The 15,328-nt window shown below is 37.2% G+C and overlaps 1 protein-coding gene across 1 annotated transcript in view; it reads left to right on the top strand.

The window, feature by feature from the left end:
- Nucleotides 1-10,419, top strand: part of LOC106878396 (metaxin-2) — a 12,321-nt gene extending 1,902 nt beyond the window's left edge. Inside the window, exons 2-9 of the mRNA XM_014927591.2 lie at nt 1,846-1,893; nt 2,385-2,504; nt 2,636-2,712; nt 3,894-3,986; nt 4,426-4,464; nt 5,610-5,735; nt 6,063-6,139; nt 9,646-10,419. Coding sequence (XP_014783077.1) covers nt 1,846-1,893; nt 2,385-2,504; nt 2,636-2,712; nt 3,894-3,986; nt 4,426-4,464; nt 5,610-5,735; nt 6,063-6,139; nt 9,646-9,793 — 728 coding nt within the window. The 3' untranslated portion in view covers nt 9,794-10,419. The remainder of the gene's footprint in view (nt 1-1,845; nt 1,894-2,384; nt 2,505-2,635; nt 2,713-3,893; nt 3,987-4,425; nt 4,465-5,609; nt 5,736-6,062; nt 6,140-9,645) is intronic.
- The last annotated feature ends 4,909 nt before the right edge of the window (nt 10,420-15,328 follow it).

The raw sequence follows: 15,328 nt of genomic DNA, 5'->3' as shown, positions 1-15,328 counted from the left end.
CAATGTGGTACATAAATTGTCAAGTAAATGAGACGCATCTTTGCCTCCACTGATTCACTTGCAAAGTGTTGAGTAAAATTATTTCGTTGCAGACTTCCTTTGGGTCTTTTTATTATCACTACGACACACATAGTCCCCAGTTGGTAACATTGATTTCAAGGCTCTCCTAGATGAGAGACTGGCATTCCACTTAATGTCTATGTTCCATGCTGGCATGGATTGGAGAGTTATTAATGTAGAAATATGGTATTGTAGCTACTAACAGTTGAGGGTTGCGTAGTCTAGACGGCGTTTTTAGATTTCATTATTCTCTTTAACCCGGGCAAAGCCGGGTATTTCTGCTAGTTGTTTATAAAAGGACAACATTGAACATGCTGCAGCAAGATGGAATCAATTAAAATATCGAGAAAACGATGTATACAGAGGAGATGTAGAGGAGTCTCTGTTTTAAGCTTACAGAAAAAGCAGGTTTCAAATAAATGTCTAGGAAATTGTCAGTAATAGGCTATGCAGACACTTCATTAGATGCAGTTGATAACAATTGTTACCAAGGTGCTCTAATTAGCACTAATTAAGTACTTGGCTGTCTTCAGAGGAATTCAATCTGTTGCAAGCATTCCAACCAGATTCCTTGCCTCTTTTTTTACCTTTGTTTTCCCTGGAGATGTTCTGGTGATGCATCGGCTGGTTCAGTCTCGCCAACCCAATAGGAAGGACATGGGTACTGTTCTTTCTTCTCTGACTAACTTGTTAAAGGAAACGGGGGAAAAAAAGGTGCTCCTTTAGAGTGCAGACCACTACAATATCCATAGGCTATATTGTGAAATGACCTGATCTAGGCTGGGGTTAGACTGCATGCTAAAGTGTAAATGGCTAGGTAGACTGCACGCTAAAATGAATGGAAGAAACTGAAGAAGCCAATATCGTTTTTGTGAAGTAAGAGTTTCTCTCAGATTGCAGGACAGTCTGTAAACAAGCATAGAGAAGGAATGTGATGATGCAAGAAAGACTGAAGTGAAATGAGTTGGATATATTTTACACTAGATATGAAAGGTGAATTAGAAATAAGTTGAGAAAGCACTTTGACAAGAGAGATGACAGTGCTGGTGAGGACATGTTCTGAGTGATTACCAAATCAAATTTTCATCAATCTATAATGCTTTATTTAAAGACAGAAGAAAGGAGAGAGCTTCATACAAAATTATACTTATATGTATCTTTGTTCCTTCATTTTTATGTCCATTTGTCATGTTTGCAAGGGTTAGAAAAAATATCATTGAGACAGTTTTACAGCTGGGTATCTTTCCTGTTGCCAACCCTTACCTGTTTAAAAGTGTAAAGTTGGAGATGACAGCATTGTCACTGCCGTAGCTGTGGGATTTTCGGAGAAGCACATGTGAAAACAAGCACATGGACACATGAACGTTTGCACACACACACACACAAGCACACATATATATATATATACACACGTACATGCTAGCATGGAAAAGCACCTTCCGAACTTGGTCGCTGCCAGCCCTCCTACCCCAACTGGCACCTGTGCTGGTAGCATGTAAAAAGCCCCATCCAGACGTGGCCAGTGCCAGTGCCATCTGACTGGCTCCCGTGCTGGTGGCATGTAAAAAGCACCCACTGACACTCTCGGAGTGGTTGGCGTTAGGAAGGGCATCCAGCTGTAGAAACAGTGCCAGATCAGATTAGAACCTGGTGTGGCCTCCTGGCTTGCCAGTCCCCAGTCAAACCGTCCAACCCATGCCAGCATGGAAAGCGGATATTAAATGATGATGTACATATGAAATTGATATATTTTCTGTTTTTTCTTTTTTTTCATTTTCTCCACAGCTTCCGTCCCTTGGCCTGATGATGCAGCCCTTTACCAACCTTATGAAAGTTAGTAAAAAAATTTTCATTTCCCATTAACTGCTTCAGAACAACAAATGCAAAGTCTTGTTGAATTGATTCTGGAATACTAATTTCTTTTGATTTTGTCGGACACCAAGAATGTGGTTGTTTAATTTTAAAATGATGTTGTTGGGTAGGTGTAAGAAGCCAGATTTGGCTGGTTGGAACATAAAACAAGTAGAATGTTTGGGCTGGTTGAAATGCTAAGGGGTTAATGCAACAACTGCTTTCAAGATGAAATGGTCTGTCTTTAAGCTAATATATATATATATATATATATCTATATATATATATCCATCACATGATTTATCAAAGTATTTAAAATATTAGATATGTTTTTGCGTAGTGAATTATTTGGTTCTCATGTTGTATGATGTTTCAAATAATTTCATTGAAAACAATAATAAAAATGAATGCTTTTGATTATATTTTTGTTTCTGAAATATTATTTCACTGGTGTTTTATTTGTTTTGTTTCAGAGGAGCAGATATTGCTGACTGATTCTGCTAACTGTCTGAGTGTGAAGACATTTCTAAAAATGTGTGGGTTGAATTTTAACCTAGAACTGCGTGTCAATGCTGAGGAAATGTCTCCTTCCGGTGAGAAAGACAAAGAGAAATTGTGAAGAGCATTTCTTCTTCTTCTTCTTTTTCTTCTTCATAGTCTTTGTATTTATTTGAAATGTTTGATTTTGGTATTTAGAATTGATTGAATTTTTTTCCTACTTCAGGTAAAATACCATTTATCAAAGTAGGACCATTCCTGATCTCTGAAATGGACCCAATTATTGCATTCGTTAACACCAAGGTTTGTACATGACTAATTAACAGAATAGGTGAAAAGGTAGAAGGGGAAAGAGCATGATGGGGGGAAAAGCTGGGATATTTGGGGGTGAAGTGATAATTTTAGCAATAGTAGAGGTGAACAAAGGTAAGAGTGAGTGATGAAATAAAGGTAAGTGTAGATGTATTTGTGGCCATAGAGGTGACCTGGAGGAGTGAGAGTGCTGGCTGGGAGTACAGCAGGGTGAAGCTAGAGCATGTTAGGTGGGGAGGGGGGTGAGCGGGAGGGTCCAGTGTAGATGAATATGACATTTTTGAATGCTTTAATTGCATTTTAGTCATGGTGGCCTGCTCACCTTCTTTTCAGGCAAATGGTTTTTTGAAATTGACTGAGGTAGTTTATTGTATTACCTCATTAATGGTCAATGTCTCATTTTTGGGAAATCCTTCTCATCATCATCGTTGTTTAATGTCTGCTTTCCATCCTGGCATGGGTTGGACAATTTGAGGGCTGGTTAGCCAGAAAGCTGCACCAGCCTCCAATCTGATCTGGCAGTGTTTCTACAGCTGGATACCATTCCTAACACCAACCACTCTGAGAGTGTAGTGGATGCTTTTTACATGCCACTGGCACGAGGGCCAGTCAGGCAGTACTGGCATCAGCCACGCTTGAATGGTGCTTTTTATGTGCCACTGGCACGGAAGCCAGTCAGGAGGCACTGGCATTGACCACACTCGAATGGTGCTTTTTAAATTTGCTAGAAATATTATAGAGTCTTTTGTGTTTCTTTTGTTACTTCATATTTCCAGTATTCTTTGAGAGCAAATAAAATAAACAATATAACGAGATAAATATACTCAAAGAGTCCTTAGAAGATGAGAAACCGTAAACATTTATAAGTAATATTTAAAGTTGAATTATGGCCTTTAACAAGTTAATGATTTCTTATTTAGGCTGAAAGCAATTTTACAGAAAAAGAGAAATATCAGTTTATTGAAACACTTTTAGTTTATTACTGATTTCCTTTTTGTCAATAACAAATGACTGACAAAATGGTTCACTTCAGATTATCGTTGAATTTATAACTTTGACAGATAAAACGGCAAACAATTTCATCTCTTATTTCTCTCTTATTTCATCGCACTCAAGTTAAACTACTGCTGTTGCTGTTTTTAATTGTATCGTGTCTCTTTCTAATTTCACAGGGGTTCCACATCAGCAATCATTTATCTGACTCTCAACAATCTGAAATGAGAGCTTACATGGCCCTCGTGGAGAGCATTCTTATTAATGCTGAGGTCAGTCTTTTATTTTTGCTTCAATTCTCATGTTAATCAATGATTTCTTACTTGTTCATCATCATTTAACGTCCGTTTTTTTCCATGCTGTTATTTAATATTCTAGCTTTCATTGTGCTAAAGTTGCTAAATATTGTTGATGTATTCATAGAAAAATGACTAAAATAGTGAGGAATATAGCTGGACGTGTAATGTTGGTGTGCATGAGCACTAGTGCTTTATAGGTGGCACCAGTACTTTTTATGTGGCACAATCACCAGTGTTTTTGAAGGCTGATTTAATCAGTGTGTAAATAGACTTGAGAAGGATGTTGGTGTAGATGAGTGAAAAGGAGTGCAGTGGAGATCTTATTTTCATGTCTGAGCACAGTTTCTGAATTTAGTTTCGCTGCATTAAGTTGGTTTGTTATTTGGAATATAGTTTTCTTTCTTTCTTTCAGCTGTATTTATCATGGTGCCATGAAGATGTATATTACGAAGTAAGTAAAACCATTTAACAAAATTTGTTTTGGAGTTTTAAATTTCCTACATTGATTGTTTGGTCACAATATTGAGAAGATGTCATCATCATCGTTTAACGTCCGTTTTCCATGCTGGCATGGGTTGGACGGTTTGACTGGGGACTGGCAAGCCAGGAGGCCACACCAGGCTCCAATCTGATCTGGTGATGTTTCTACAGCTGGATGCCCTTCCTAATGCCAAACTCCAAGAGTGTAGTTAGTGGGTGCCGTTTACATACCACCAGCACGGGAGCCAGTCGGGTGGCACTGGTATCGGCCATGTTCCGATGGTGCTTTTTACATGCCACCAGCACAGGGAGCCAGTCAGGCAGATTTTCATTTTTGTTCTGGAAAGATAAAATCATTATCTCTCTCACCTTATCCCAACCCCCTCCTCTCCATACTGATATTTCCCTTCAACTGTGCCTCCACCCTTGTTCTTCACTCTCTATATTCATGTCTACCCCTATCTGTAACCATTCGGTATTCTCTTCTCGCACTCTTATGTAACTCTCTGTCCCCACCTTGATCCACTGTCTGTCTCCTCTCTCATGCTCACCTTGGGTTCTGGCTTTGACACCCTATCACTGTCATCTCTTCTTCTTAGTTATTCCCACCCTTATATCATATAAGGGTGGTCTTATTTTCAGTTTTGAAGTATGATTCATAAATACTAACTTAATTAAAGTGTGTGCAGGGGGGAAAAAGTAGAGATGTTGTATTAAAATTTAATAGTAAAGTGGGTACTGGTATATCTGGTAGAGTATGCCACTGAGAAATTTAAATTTATCAAAATTACACCCTTGACGAGGAGAACAAATCTTTTTCTAAATGACTAAAAATTTCACTTTTATTACAAAAGATCAGATTCAGTCGTTACAGCTTATTTAAAATTATGGGGTTGTCTCCCCTTTCCCCCCTCTCTCTCTCCTAGAATTAATCATTTGGAGAATGGTTTTGTTCCAATCACAAAGGGTATGATTTTCATTAAGTTAAATTAAATAAGTACTTCATAATGTATGCTAGTACTCACTTTACAAGTTATACATCCAGCTGAGCAAAGAATTATGAATAATTAAATCATGATGATAATTTTATAAAATGTATTTTATTTTTCTGTTCAGATTACTAAACCTCGTTATGGAGCTTGTTATCCTTGGCCCCTTAATATGATATTACCTTTGAAAAAGTTCACAGAGATTAAAAATCGGTTAACTAGCATTGGTTGGTTTAACAAATCCTTTGAGGAGGTAAGTAGAACAGTTTTCATTTCTGCATTTCATTTTCCATAATTGGTTTGTCTGTTAGTTTTGAAGTTTCTCATTAAATGCAGAAATAATTAATGATAAATTTATGCATTAGTATGATTAGTTCTTTTTATTAGTATCAATTAAAAAAAATTATACTGTTTTTTTTTTTTTTTTGTATTTTCTCTAATTCTATATTTAAAAATGGGAGATTGACAAATGTGCAAACATGTTTGTGTTATATTACGATATATAGTGTTTTATGTATCACAAAATAAATATTTCATATTTCATTTAATAAAATATATTTATCACATTTTTTTATTGCAGGTGTGCGAACAGATAAAGACTTGTTGTCAGGTTTTGTCTGAAAGACTTGGAAATCAAACATACTTTTTTGGAGACAAGTAAATATCCCTGTTTCAGTTATTGCTTTTCATTTTTTTTGTTGTGTGATTAGCAGATACTCTTCACTTCGTTGGTGCATCAAGAGGCTTAGTAGTCAAGCAGTTAAAGCTGGCCATAGATACAAGGCACAGGAAGGGGTGATTCACTGGAAATAAAGTGGGAAGGGAGGATGTTGAGAGAAGTGGTTTCAGGGAGAAGAAAGGTACAAAAAAAAAAAAAGGGGATGAAATATGTGCAGATTCTGTTCTCATATGAATACAGTAGTTTAATAGTGCCTTGGTTAGGAGGATGCAAAGTGGGGAAGGATTGATGGGGATAAATTGGGTGCAGGAGAGGGCCTCCAGTGGGTGTATAGACATAATGATTTAAGACCTCACTTTTGCTGTGATGATTGGGTCTTGAGCACATCAACTCATCAATCATCTTGGTCCTTTGGCATCTCCTCCATGAGACACAACATTTTGGGATCAGCTTGTGCTACATCATTCCTTGTCTTGTTGGCTTTCACTCTTCCACAAATTCCATCCACATTTAGCAGTTGGCATTTCTTGATACAACTCTTCTCGTCTAGATGCTCCACATGACCATCTCAGTGTAATCTTCTCTTTTGCACACCACATTTGATGACTCTTGTGCTCAGTTTTCCTCTCAATAAATGTGCACTTTATCATAAATGCATACCGATGTTGCACATCCAGTGGACCATACTGGCTTTATTCCTCTCTAGCCTTCACAAGTCCTCTGCATTCAGGGCCCACATCTCCCTACCTTGTAACTTTACTGTTTGCACACAAGCATCATACAGTCTGCCTTCAGTCTAACAGACACAGACCTTTTGTTATTATAAGAAGTAACAGCTCTCTGAACATCCATCATCTTGGTTTTATTCCAGCAACCATACTTTCAGAAGTAATATAGATTCCTATCCCTGTAACTTCAATCAAGTTATTTTATTGAATATTTCTACATTTAAAATCTTAAAAAGTAATGTTACATTCCAACAACTTATTTAGGTAATGAGATGCGTATATATTACAAAATAATATTGCTTGTAAGGCCATATGAAAATGCTGTTGCATTGGTCTTAAACAGATGACACTAGAAATGGTGGTGGTGGTGGTGGTGGTGGAGGTGGGGCTGTAAAAGTACTGAGCCTTTGCATCACAAACTGAAGGAAGAAAGCGATCTGTGCTGTTATCTTTGTTGATCATATCAAGAATGGAAGAAGGGGACCAAAGTGATTGGGGATTTGCTCTTCTCACTCCTTACAACAAAAACAATGCCCTAAAAGTACCCTGTCTATGCTTGTAACTCATTCTGCGCACACACAACACAATGTGCATACATGCACATGCATAATTGCATACACACACACACACAAGTACATGATGGGCTTTGTATAGTTTCCATTTACCAAATTCTTTCATAAGGCATTGGTCATTTTGGGGCTACAGTCGAAGGCACTTGTCAAAGTTGCTGCACTGTGGGATTGAACCTGAAACAGTGTGCTTGTGAAGCAGATTTTTTAACTACACAGCCATGCCTGCATCTACCCCCCCCCCACTCTGGCATTCTGTTGGTTATGGTGTGAGGGTTCCAGTTGGTCCAATCAATGGAACTGCATGCTTGTGAAATTAATGCACAAGTGAAATTAATGCACAATGTCTACCCTTAATGTAGTTCTCAGGAAGATTCAGCGTGACACAGAGTGTGACAAGGCTGACCCCTTTGAATTACTGGTACAACTCTCCTTTTTGTCAGTTGGATGGATTGGAAGAACATGAAATAAAATGTCTTGCTCAAGGTCATAACGCACTGCCAGGATTTGAACTCACGACCTTACGATCGTGAACTGAATTCCCTAACCACTAAACCACACAAACATGCCTGCACACGCACACACATAATTAGTGAAAAAGATAGATAACGATCCCATTTATGATTGAAAGCATAATCTAAAGTTTCCAGTTTGTTTCAAAGCAATGGCTTGGATGTTCAGGTGTTTAATTATTTAAAGTACATTTTTCCCTCATTATTTTAGACACTGACACCATGTTTATCAACTGGTATTTATTACTATTGTAAATTAACCCAGAACTGGCTATATAATTAATTAGTTGTCACATCAACGTGTACAATAATAATACCAGTAGAAGCCAAGCATCATGAATGACAGTATGTGTGTGTGTGTATATATATATTGCCCTGGAGCCATATGACAGAATGGAAGAGGAGGACATGTATACACTGCTTATAGTGGGAGTGGTGGTGGTGGTGGTGGTGGGGAGACAATCTCCAACATCAACTGTGTTACCTGTTATGTCGTTTTACAACATTTTTGTCTGTTTTTCTTTAATTGTTCTCTTCTCTTCCAATTCCTTTGAGAATGTCATTTCTTTTCTGAGGTCAGTTTTAACATTCTAACCCCCGACTGTCCAACGTTTTCCTCAGCATGCACCTGCACTGACACTATTTTGTGAAATATTTTCTCAGAGTTTTCTTATCTACTCATCATATCTATTAAAGGTGAAACTGTGGTTTTAGTCTTGTGCTATGCTGTACTTTTGCTGCTAGTCGACAGCAATTACTAATTCTTTGTTATGGCAGATAAGAGAACTAACAAGTGATGTGCTGAGAACAGCAACTATGGCCAAGAGAAAAGAAAAAAAACATTGTTTTATGTTGTAACTCAAGAAATACCTGGGTTGCTAAAAATTTTAACCCTTGAACATTCAGATTGAGAATATTCTGTCAAACATAATGCTTTGGGTGTTGAAGAGACACAGTAAAACGGTTAAGAAGTTTTCTTTGCAATGATTAAGGACAAGGTTTGATTCCACTGCACAGAGCACTTTGGGCAAGTGCCTTCTCTTCTAACTGCAGTTTGACCCAAACCTTATGAGTGAAACTGGACAGACAGTGTTTATTAGGACATTGGAAGCATTGTAATGCAAAAGGTTGACTTTGGCACAATGTCATACTGATTCTTTCTGGGGATTCATTTAATTCTTTAGAGCTTGAACTGGTCATATCTGGCCTAAGTAGTCTGTATTATGTTCAAACTGGTCAGATCTGGTCTCTCACACCTACCCGACACTGTCATTCTAAAAATAAATAGTTGGCATTAGGAAGGGTATCCAGTCATAGAAACCAAGCCAAAACAGACAAATGGAGCCTGGTGCAGCTCCTGTCACACCGTCCAACCCATGCCAGCATGGAAAGTGGACATTAAATGATGTTGACAATGTATGTAGGTTTTTGTGTTTGTCTCCCTCCAATTGCTTGAAGGGTGTTGGATTGTTTACATCCTCATAACTTAGCAATTTAGCAAAAGAGACCAATAGAATAAATATCAGACTTACAAAAAAAAAAAAAGAAATAGGTACTGTTCTACTACAAACTCTTCAAGGCAGTTGCCTCAGCATGACCTCAATTAAGACATGAAATTTTAATGTTGGATCACTTTTAATAATTTTGTTTTTTTTCTCTGTTTTTCTCTTTGCAGACCAACAGAACTGGATGCTCTGGTGTTTGGCCACCTCTTTACTCTACTCACCACAAACTTACCTGTTGATCAATTTGCTCTGGTCATTCAGAAATATGACAATTTGGTTGAATTCTGTAATAATATTCAAGCAACGTATTACAAGTGAAATAACTGGAGTTTGAACCAGCAGACTTACTTGTTTAGCTGTTGATTTTTTTGTTGAGATAGTCTGTATTTGAAAATAGACCTGTAGGTTGTTTCTAGTTCTGTCACAAAGAATTAACTGAATCCAGGTTTTCTCTTATAAATGTTGGACAGAGGATAAGATCTACGCTTGTAGATACGTCAGTTGGTGGATGCTGTTAAATCTGCATTCATTGAGACAACAGGTCTTTTAGTGAGTTCCATTTTAAACTGCTGAGAAGTGAGTTTCTCTTGTAAATCTGTGAACTCCAAGATTGGGGTCTGAGGAGAGTTTAGGATTGTTAGTTGAATTTGGAAAAGAAATAGAAATCATTTCTGTTTTTTATAACTAACAAACCCTTGCATAATTTATTTTAAGGACATTTAGTTATCTTTTAACAGTTTCATAAAATATTTTTTTTTGTTTTCAATTTTGATATTTTGACGTTACTGAATTCACTTTTGGGTCAATACAACAGGGTAATTTATGATTGTATTGAATGATAAAGGAGCCCGTTGGATTTCTCTTTGTTACCCCAAAATCTGCAGAAGTTGTTTATAAATACATTTATAGAGAAAAAAAAGCATTAAAAGAACAATTGTCTTTTATTTTGTTGTATTAGTTATTATTCTAATTTACTGGTAAATTCATTTCCAGGATTTTTTTTGTTTCTTCAAGATTACAACCAAAATTTTGTGCACTTTTATGTTCTTTTGTTTCTTTACTTTATATTAAACCTTCTTCTGAGTGTTCAATGTGTTCACACGATGTACTTTGTGAAACTACCAAAATGCTCCCTCCGACTACTACCGACCACCACTCTTTATAAGAGTTCAGCTTGTCCATTCTTCTATTGCCACAACAGTGTGTTTACATCTTAACTTAGCAGTTCGGTAAAAGAGACTGATAGAATAAGTACTAGGCTTACAAAGAATAAGTCCTGAGGTCGATTTGTTTGACTAAAGGTGCTGCTGCAGCATGGCCACAGTCAAATAACTGAAACAAGTAAAAAAAAAAAAGAATAAATAACAATGTACTTAAGCAGAAATATAGTAACGAAAGGGTTAAATTAAGTCATTGTTGCTAATTATCAATTGTGATGACTTCATATTCCAGTATAAAATAATGGTCTTCACTCTATGGAACCTAACTGTAGTTATTATAAGGTCTGGAGGGAATACATTTGCTTCCTACAAACTTGCCTCTTCATCATCAAGAGTTTATTAATAATAATAATAATAATGGTTTCAAATTTTGGCACAAGGCCAGTAATTTTGGGGGAAGGGCGTAAGTTGATTACATTGACCCCAGTAATCAACTGGTACTTATTTTATTCTTTTGGCATTCAGATTACTCTTGTCAAATTTAATCCTCATTTATTCACATTGTTTTCAATTAATCTTGCATTATCTTGTAACTTCAGGATTTGGATGATGTGATTGTTTAGTTTTAGAATGACATTGTAGGGTAGGTGTAAGAAGCCAAACTCACGTAGTTTCAATATAAAACAGAATATTTGGACATGATATAACCAGTTTAAATGCTAAAGGGTTAAAACCAGGAACTGCTGAAATCTACAAGTTTTTTTTCATCCTCTCTCTGTTTATTTTCTCTTATTCCTTTCTGATGAAGAGCATAGGCTCGAAACATAAAAGACTTTTTCACTTCCCAGAGTGTCAAACTAATACACCTGCTTGTTGTTCATACACCTGTCTATGTCGTTTGTTTTTCTATGAATTTCAACTATATATATATATATATATATGATGATGATGATGATATATATGTGTGTGTGTGTGTACTTGTATGTGTGTATGTGTACATGTGTGTGTGTGTTTGTATATATATGCATACACATATACATACACACACACATACATACACACATAGTCTTTATACTTAGAGCACCTCTGTTGGTGTGTCTTTCTGGTCTGTCTTCCTCTCTGGTTGCCCAGCTAAAATGATCAGGAATTTACTACTGACTGTTTAATTGTTAAAGAGCCTACATACTACTAAAGTCTGTTTACTGCTTTTACTGAGCATTGTGTGACAGGATATTGATAGACCTTGCACTTAGATAGGATATTAACATGCTAATATATTTGAATATTAATTTCTGTAACTTTTATATTAAATATATATTAAAATATATTGAAATGCTCGAGATTAAGATTGAAAAAAGAGAAATTAAAGATGAAAAGGTAAAATGAGAGACAGAGAGTGAAAAAGTAAGAGAGAGTGTGTGTGTGTGTGCATAGCATTTCATTATATTTGAAAGTTGCAGACGGAAAATTAATATAGATACACAGGCGTATTATTATTATTTTAGGCGCAGGTGTAGCTGTGTGCTAAGGAGGCTTGCTTCCCGACCACATATTTCTGGGTTCAGTCCCACTGCATGGCATCTTGGTTTTAACGTGACATTTTAATCTTTTTTGCTTTTGTTTTGATTCTATTTTCACAGATTTTACTAGGCTGTAGCAGAATCTGTGACCATTCATATTTTCCCTTTTTGTCTAATGTGATCATATCTGGTTTCCGTACTTCTATCACGTGTTCCTTTTGGTCAGAAAAGTCTCACAGAATCATATAACAGTTATTTTTAAATACTGGTTTTTAACTAATGATTAGACAAGTTTTTAAATCTCATTCTGAGTGGTTGGCGTTAGGAAGGGCATCCAGCTGTAGAAACTCTGCCAAATCAGACTGGAGCATGGTGTTGCCATCCGGTTTCACCAGTCCTCAGTCAAATCGTCCAACCCATGCTAGCATGGAAAGCGGACGTTAAACGATGATGATGATGATGATGATTCGAATCCATATTTTTAAGTCTACTCTGTCATGTCATCTTTTGTATATATTTGTCATCTTGCTACATTCTCATAGTAAATGACTGACTCTTTTGTCTAATTTACCACTCATCTGACATCTAGTATCTTCCTGGCTTCTGCCCCTTTTGTTTCTTTAATTTTTTTCAAGTCATTTGCTTTGTGCTGCCATCATAAGGGCCTCTCTTTTATTTAGTTCCCCCATTTTCGTCAGCCAAGACTATTATTATATTTGTAGTATCTTTTGTTTACCAGAAAAAATATTCATACAAAATTTGTTCCTAACCTCTTTCTTTTTGCTTGTAATATTTTTCTGCTTCCTAAGGCGGCGAGCTGGCAGAAACGTTAGCACGCTGGGCGAAATGCTTAGAGGTATTTCGTCTGTTTTTACATTCCGAGTCCAAATTCTGCCGAGGTCGACGTTGCCTTTTATCCTTTCGGGGTGATCTAAAGTATCCTCTACCAAAGCTTTGTGAGCCGATTTGGTAGATGGAAACTGAAAGGAGCCTGTCATGTATATATATATATGTGTGTGTGTGTCTGTGTTTGCTCCCCCTCCACCATCACTTGACAACCGATGTTGGTATGTTTACATCTTCATAACTTAGCATTCCTCAAAAGAGACTCATAGAATAAGTACTAGGCTTATAAAAAAATAAGTTCTGGGGTTGGCTTGTTCTCCTAAAGTCAGTGCTCCAACATGGCCACAGTCAAATAACCGAAATAAGTAAAAGAATGAATATATATATATATATATAGTGTGGTGAGCTGGTAGAATCATTAGCACACGACAAAATTCTGAATGGCTGTCTGTCTGTCTTTGTTCTGAGTTAAAATCCCACCAAGATCAATAAATTAAGTACCAGTTGCGTACTGAGATCGATCTAATCGACTGGCCCCTCCTTCAAAATTTCGGGCCTTGTGCCTAGTGAAGAAAAGTATATTTAAATCGGCGAGCTAGCAGAAACGTTAGCATGCCGGGCGAAATGTTTAGCGGTATTTCGTCTGTCTTTACGTTTTGAGTTCAAATTCCGCCGAGGTCGACTTTGCTTTTCATCCTTTCGGGGTCGATAAATTAAGTACCAGTTGCATACTGGGATCGATCTAATCGACTGACCCCCTCCCTCAAAACTTCGGGCCTTGTGTCTAGAGTAGAAAAGAATACACACACACTAAATTTGAAGTATAAGAACAAGTGTCACTTTCTTGTTCTCAACTAAAGTATCAAAAAAAAAAAAAAAAAAAAAAAAAGAGAAGAAACATCCATTTAATATCCGGGTATATTTGTCGAAGTATCATAAACTGTGAACGACTTATGCAATCCGTATCTACTACCCGACATAATACTTAAGAAAAAATACGCTCTGGTTGACCAGATGCACTTTGTCTACGAACACACTGGAACATTCCGGAAATCCAGTCGGCACCTGTTACTTGAAAACGTTCGAATAGGTTTTCTAGGCTTTTGCACCTCCTTTCCTATTAGATACCCCGACACATGCATCCACTTGCAGTAAAGGATGGGATGTCTAAGAAAATTTGTCCTCATCGGGATATTGACGGCTACAAGTCTGAAGGTATGGTCTCCGCTGCTGATTACATCCATCACCATCGACTTGCCTTCTGTCTCCAGAAAGATGGTCCGTATCATAAGATCTAGTCTTCTCCCAAACATCTCCTCTGCCTCCCGTCTCCGGTAGACTTTTAGATGCGTACACTTCGTAGCTACCAAAGATGGGCGTGAATGCTTGTGGCTCGGTTTCACTGATGGCCACCACATTTATATCTCGTGATCTGAGGTTGTAGGCTACCCAGGCGACCCAAGTTCACGTTCATTCAGACTGCTTATTCTGAGCAAAGCGTTGTTTGGTAAGAAGGATCACTTACCTTATTCCTGTGGAAAGACAAGTTTTCCGGTAATTTGGGGATGTTTCCAGTAGTTCTTTGTATAGTCTATTGATTATATTCAATCGGTAATCACCCATGCATAAGAAAAAACAAAAAGAAACAAACAAAAAACAAACAAACAACAACGTCAGGGATGATATCACATGATTGAATGTAACCAATGAAATTAATGTATTCCATTATGTTTGATTTGCGATATGTCTAAATCCACCATGCCTGTTCATCGTCATCAGGAAAAACGTATTGAGTAAGAAGTGAGCAGCGGCGGAGGGTAACACCAGCTTCATTCAAACACATATTTACAAATACACGCGCGCTCGTACACACAGAGGAAGACAGACATTTAAAGACATCTAACGACCGCGTGGAGGCTCCGTCTTTGACTCGGTAACATGTTATTTATGGAGTTCGCAGAAACTTAGCAAAAGCCATCCGTTCCTGCACCCTAAAGAAGTGATTCTCACATCGACAAACATTATTCCATCGTAATATTAGTGAAAATTTTTTAGCCCATCTCTTTTGTAAATGTGAAGACATAATAGCGTTTGAACTCGTACAATTCTCTTTTCTTCACCATGCTGCTGGACAGTTAGTAGAATAGCTTCATTTTTAAAGTGAAAGTATTTGACATGAGTGTTTTTGTTTCACTTTTGACACGTAATACTTAAATAGTGGAGGAGATATTATGTTGCCGTGGGCTCGAACTCTGCAAGAAGTTAAAATTTTTTTTTACTAAAACACAACTGGAACCCTAAGTAAGGCATGTGTAAAATTTGAATAA

This window comes from Octopus bimaculoides, chromosome 17 (assembly GCF_001194135.2).
Source record: "Octopus bimaculoides isolate UCB-OBI-ISO-001 chromosome 17, ASM119413v2, whole genome shotgun sequence".
Taxonomy (NCBI): Eukaryota; Metazoa; Mollusca; class Cephalopoda; order Octopoda; family Octopodidae; genus Octopus; species Octopus bimaculoides.
Note: the sequence above shows the minus strand (reverse complement) of the source record. Positions and strands in the feature narration are given on the sequence as shown.